General features: G+C 35.7%; 1 protein-coding gene across 1 annotated transcript; it reads left to right on the top strand.

The window, feature by feature from the left end:
- The first annotated feature begins 663 nt into the window (after positions 1-663).
- Positions 664-2,405, top strand: LOC143741557 (hemagglutinin/amebocyte aggregation factor-like). Its single transcript, XM_077233828.1, has 5 exons — positions 664-814; positions 902-980; positions 1,348-1,536; positions 1,617-1,769; positions 2,241-2,405. Exons 1-5 carry the CDS (start codon positions 760-762, stop codon positions 2,284-2,286), a joined length of 522 nt encoding a protein of 173 aa, XP_077089943.1. The 5' UTR covers positions 664-759; the 3' UTR covers positions 2,287-2,405.
- The last annotated feature ends 4,292 nt before the right edge of the window (positions 2,406-6,697 follow it).

Raw genomic sequence — 6,697 nt, 5'->3', positions numbered from 1 at the left:
AATAAATGGTGATTTAACAGGAAAATGATGGTAAAACTGCTGCCAGTTGTTTTCTGTTTTTTTCTCAGATTTAAAGTAAATTCCTGTTGAAAAACATTACGGGGAGTGCACTGTAAAAAAACATTAACAGGAATTAACTGTTAAAATAACAGGTAAATAATGGTAACCCTGCTGCCAGTAATTTCCTGTTATTTAACAGGGAAATAATTAACAGTGTGTGTAAGAAATATTTGGGTGACCTCGCTCTTGTTAGTAATGTTTGTTGATGTGTCACATGTTTGGGATTCGGAGTATGCATGGAGATTGGCACTGTATATTTACCATGGAATGAAGAAAAAAGCATCTGCCATGCTATTGTGATTCTGTGGAACAATGGGCCAAGTGGCCATGTATTCCCGAAATAAACTTGAACTTGAGGTTTGTGCTTTATATATGTAAAACTCAAAATTAAATGGTGATCCCTTTTTTTAAAGACTTACTTTCTGCACTTTTATACTGGCTCTCAAGGATAACAAGTTCTGGCAGATAAAAGCAACAAAAAAAAAAATGTCAGCTAAGTAAAGTAAAGATTATTTTTTAAGCATAGCAGGTCTGTTCCTTCAGAAATCACCCTAAAAAGGTCAAATCAGTCCCACCTGTTCAAACATGACTGGATCCCACTTTTAAGCAACAAACTAACCTTACATAACGCATGTGACCAAAATTCCTGAGGTCTTTATAAAAGGTTTGTCTTAAGTTGTCTTGTAATTTGACTACACCATGAGGAGATCGGCTTTATTTCTACTGCTGACGGGTCTCTTGGCCAATGGACAAGGTGAGAAACTTTAAGAAAGACTGTTTTTTTTTATAAATCAATAGATTAGCTTGTTGTTAAGTGTTTGGTCTGAATCAAACTCGACAGAGTTACTCTGGGAAAACAGCTATGATCAGCCTCTAAACTTTAACTGCCCTCCAGGACAGTCAATATCCTACATAAAGAGGTGAGTGGAAAGCAGATTGTACTTCGGAATAGGTATAGATCTGTGTAAAAATATTACTAAATTAAAAGTCAAAATATCATGGGCCACTTTGGTCCACAAAAATACAGATTAATGAATATAGTTGTGCCCAAACGCAGTTTATAATTTATGTATAATTTATTTAGCTTGTAACCCCAGAAAAAGTGGGCAAAACATTAAACTGTAAGGATTAAAAGTATCATATTTGGTTCGGAAAGGAATAAGAGTCAATATTTCAATAGTAACATTTTCATAATGAAATACAATACTTTATTACTTATTTATAATCAGAACAATCAAGTCATAATTAATTTGTTCCTCACTGTTTCCGTGCCTAATGAAATCGAAGCCAACATCATGATCAATACGAGGACAGGTTGTGGGAGTTTGGCTGTAAAGACACCTTTAACTCTGGTTCAGACTGTTTCTGGTCACCTTACGCCAATGATTTTGACCAACTGCTAGACTTTGAGTGTCCACCACACCACATCATTACAGGAATGAGTAGCTACCACAGCAACAAGCACGAGGACAGACGGTGAGCTCTGATTTTGGACTGGTTTTGATTTTTTGCGCGAGTTCTCCTGAGCTGATATCATAACCATTTTTTCCACACAGGTGGCAGTTTCACTGCTGTAGAAGTAACGGCCACTGTACTGCTGACTGCGAGTGGACTACTTATGTGAACTGGTTTGATGAGACCTTTCACTGGACCGTGCCAAACCCAAACTACCTGGTGGGTGCTCAAAGCTACCATGAAAATAAATACGAGTAAGTACAGCTCCTCAAAATAATACAACATGAATATTGTTAATGTTAAGTAAGGAGCAATAGTGATGATCATCAATAAATAAACCTCAACAGAAAGTACCTGAAAGAGTTTATTTTACGTTAATGACCGGCTAGCTGAATATTATGAAGCTGCTTATCAAATAAATACAAGGGAATGGTCAAATGAAATGACTGTGGTCATTATATAGTGCAGAATGCCATGTTTGACCAATCAGAAATAAGGATTTTAGACAGCTGCACAATCAAGATGAATAGTTTAAAAACTCAAGAAGCAGATTTATAATATTTTCAGAAAGAATAAAATCTTCTATTTTTTCCTCTTTTTAATATTCGGTTAATTTGAATATTGATAAAGGTTGTAAGTAGACGGTGAGAAGGGTGGTGGAAATATGACGTGTGAAACTGCATATTCCAATACGTAAAGGAATTTTTTTCTGAATGTTTTTTCAGAGACCGGCGCTGGATGTACAAGTATTGTGCCAAAGTGCAATGCTGAGACTCTCACAAATCCCTCCAAATGCAAATACACTTAAATCTGAAATAAATACAAGATGGAAAGATAATGTCATTATTGACTAACAAATTTAAGAATAAAAATTATTCTAAGACTGCAAATAGCAAGTGTAATTTTTTGCAATTATCAATACAATTGTGTTCCAGATGTTCTGAATAAATCCAATTCATAAAATGATTAGTGTTTGAACAGTACTAATGTATTAACCATGACTACTTTTTTCTGTGGGTACAAAAAAAAAAAAAAAAAAAAAAAAAAATTATATATATATATATATATATATATATATATATATATATATATATATTAAATATTAATGATATCATCATAATAATATTGAAAGTGAAAATGTGAATAGAAGTTAAACGTCCCCTCCGACTTTCGTTCTGATCGGCCTCCGTTAATCTTGTCTAATAGGTGCCCGCACTTCATTGGCCAATGGCGGCCATGTTTTTTTAGATGCGCCAATGTCCTTAAAGACAATCATGGCACCTTGGACAAAGACACTGCACGCCAATTTTCAAGTCAATGGGATTAAAGGTTGGGTGGTTATAGCCATTTTCATGTATTTCATGTTATAGCACCACAAAGAATCCAATCGCCACATTTTTTTGCCTGTACACAGGTGTTTCCGAGTATATCTCATTTCGTTCACGAGTTATAGCCATTTTAGTAAAAGTGGTTCCGTCCACTTCAAACGTTTTGAGACCATGAATTGAGATTTTGACTTTTTTATAATTACTGACAATCACAAAAGTATGTTTCTCAAAAAAATCCAAAATACTCGCTTGAGCGACGATCTAAACCGAGGGATGCATTTTTGTCTTGAGCCAAGGATTCCTATGATATAAAAAGCTTGAGCCTAATTTAAAAATGTTAACAATAACAAAAGGGTTTCAGCACTATTCGCTTGAACCCCTAATAAAAGAGAGGAGAGTTCTAGTCCTCTGAGATGTGACATGGTCACTAAACTACTAAAACATCCTTCTGCAATCATTTTATCATGTTGTTGCATTTCACATGCCCTCCTTGTTGATACCAAGACACAATATTCTCTCAAAGTTCAGTTGATTGCTGAAATAAATACAAGATAAAAACAAAAACTGTGGCTGATCTCTGAAACCACAGAAACAGTATGAGGATTGTGCACTTTTCTTTGAGAGTAGTATGCGGCGGTACAAAAGATGACAAGTGCTGTCGTTATGACTATTTACATATCAAAAGTTGCATTCTAAAATAAATCAATACCACCACCAGACACATCTAGGGAAGTATAATGTTCTTAAAATACAAACAAAGGGGAAAAAACTATTTTTCTTGCATATGGCACCGAGTCAGAGCCGAGTCACAGTAAAGAATCCAAAATGTACCTGATGAGTGATGTTCAATCCTGATGAAACAGTTTTGCCCCTGGATCCAGAGAATTCAGCACTGACGGGAGACTAGTGAGGAACATTAGGAGACACTGTGAGGAACATTAATTGCTTTTTGATCTGAAGAAAGTTTCAATAAGAAATTAACACGAAAAAGAAAAGATAGTTGTCAAGTGTTTTAAGTTGGACTTTTCACAAAAAACTAAACAAAAAACAAGTTAGTGTGAGCATGTTTTTTCAATGCTTAACATAGCTAAACAAATCACGAAAGAACCATATCAACAATCTGCATTTTTCAATAAGTGTGTTGTGGTACATCCATAGAATCTGAAATGCTGTCATGGCTCTTTGTTTATATTTTATCTTGCATATGGCAGAGTCTATCTTCAGTCAGAACTGTCATTATGGTTCCTCATATAAAAAAAAGGAAAAGAAAAAGATACATTTTTATTAGAGTGCAGTACACAAGTGTTTACAGTGCGTTTTAATTTGGTGTTCATGAATTCGGGCACTGTTAAGGACAGTTAAGGACCCTAGATCACAACACATTTGGACACTGATGACTGATGATTTGCGTCGACATGACATTCTCATTGTACAACATCACTTCTGGTATTTATGAACAACAGCAGATCTCTAATTATATTTCTAATGTTATTTAAAGTAGCCTACATTATGATAAATACTTTGCTGGTTACATATACGGGCAACATTTCAGCCCTTATAAATACATTTTAAATGTTAGTTTGATTATATTTATTACCTGCTAAGGATGTATGTTTATGCTGAAATATAATTAAATAGTGGTTTGTATGGCCTTATGAAGCCCCGCCCCCTTTCGGTGGTGGGATAGTTGTGTTCTGGCTTCCGGTAAGTTTTCCAACAGCATGAGGGTAAGATTTTACGGATTTATGAATGAACCGCTCGTTTTAAAGCCTTCCTGGTCCACTGACAATTGTTATGACTCCCGCTTCAAACATTAGTGCATCGATGCTCCCTGGTTTTCACTTTCACGGTGCATTGTGGGACTATTTAGTTTTTGGAAGCGAACGTTTCAGAGCACTGGCTGGATTTTACGATTGAAAGGTAGGCGAGTATCGGATCGGTGCCCTGACCATCCTCGCGTTATTACTGACATTATTTAATAAACATTCAGGACTTAGTACTGATGTCAGAGCGCGTATTTTTTTCAAGTTCAAGGTTCAAGTGATGTTTCGAATCTTTTTCCGAAACAATCAGAGAAAAGCTTAAAATATTCAAGAGGCTTCATTTTTCCACCCATAGGACCCATTCAGTTCAAATAAAGTGTTGAAATCGCTTTAAAACAAATGTTGTCTAAACTCTTACCCAGCGTTGAACCTGTTACGCTTATTTCGTGAATCCTCTAGTCTAAAGCTAACGGCAGTTAATTAAAGTTGTGCAGGTGAGCGCGAGTCACGTCACGATAATAAACGCATCCACCACATCACGTGATGTTTGTCTGCTGGGAGAAGCAAGTCCTTAGAGATTTTCATTAACAAAATAAATTCAACAAAATAGCAAAAATGAAATGTTTTTCACAAATCTTGTACTAATTAGCAGGCTATAACTTCATAACTGCATAGGCCTATACATTAAAAAAACATCAACAACATTACATAGCCTACATATGCTCATGCACATAATTTATAAAATAAGTTACACAACTAGCAAATACTTTCAAATAAAAAATAACCTGACAAAAATGTAAAATCATAAACGTTAAATTTAAATGTTAAAGTAGAGTTTAAGTCTATAAAATAAATCGTCACCAATATCCATTAACATGCAAATGTGGTTCACACCCATCTACCTGCGTCTCTGGTTTTACCAAACGTGACAGTTCTGTAATAAACATGCCCATTAAGCTACCTTTCCTTTCATGAAATGTACATTTTGGTGTATTTTTGAAATTTCAAAGAATTTCTCAATTTATTACTTAATAAAAAGGGGGTGAATGTAGTAACAACATTTGTAACATTCTAAACTTTGAATTTTTGGCACAATAATTAATGAGAAGTTACTGATCACATAATAAAAGCTGAAAACTGACCCAGAAATACAAAAGGTGTTATTTTTTTTATACAGCGAGGGTTAAAAATAATATTTCAAAGTGAAGTCAAAACTAATTTTCAAACAGAGAAATGTTCAGATATTACACTACCTATGACCACAAAGTGGCAGTACAGACCAAGTTTGTATTGAAACAAAGAGAGTCACATAATATACTGGTGACCTAACTGCTAAAACACTCCTCTCTACTGTAATCATTTTATCTCCTGCATTGTTGCAATCTGCATGCCCTCCTTGCCCTCTTCCTTGCTTTACTTTCTCATTCTCTCTCTGTTTTTCCTCCCTCTCTTTTGAGTCTTTTCATCTGACCTTGGCTGAAACTAATATTTAGCTTGTAAAAGTCACATGAGCTGAGGAAACAAACTAACAAACCCACTGTATTATTGTGTGGAGTTGAGGAAGCAGGTTGCAGAACGCAACAGATGGTCTTGGTGATGTATGTCTAGCAGGTGGAACGTGGGATAGACGGGGCTGGTTCATGGCCACTGTGTATCCGGCTAAAACAGAGCTGACACACACACACACACACACACACACTAAACGTTTGTCAGTGTGACTGGATGCATTATAAAAAGGAACAATCCACAGAGACAGACTCTCATGCATTATTAGATTATTCTCTTGTATTGTCCTATATTATAAACGTCTTTCAAAGAGATCATTCTGGCAATATTGTGCTTTTTAATCACTGCAATTCCTTTCCATTTTGTGCAAAATTAAATTCTGCTCTTTCTGTTTGGTGTGTGTATTCGGTTCCCATGCCTCTGCTTGTCTTTCACACGTCTCAGATATCGAGCAAAAAGTGAAACATCTCTCATTGTCAAGGTCTCATGGGGGATAGGGGGAGGTGTTAGACAGAGAAAGAGGGGATAAACAGAAAAATAAAGAGGAGAATAAAGGAATAGATGCCAGGGAGGGAGGGAGCGATA

This window comes from Siphateles boraxobius, unplaced genomic scaffold, assembly GCF_051911475.1.
Source record: "Siphateles boraxobius isolate OS27281-9 unplaced genomic scaffold, OSU_SipBor_1 19, whole genome shotgun sequence".
Taxonomy (NCBI): Eukaryota; Metazoa; Chordata; class Actinopteri; order Cypriniformes; family Leuciscidae; genus Siphateles; species Siphateles boraxobius.
The sequence above is the reverse complement of the archived record's forward strand: the minus strand, read 5'-3'. Positions and strand labels throughout refer to the sequence as shown.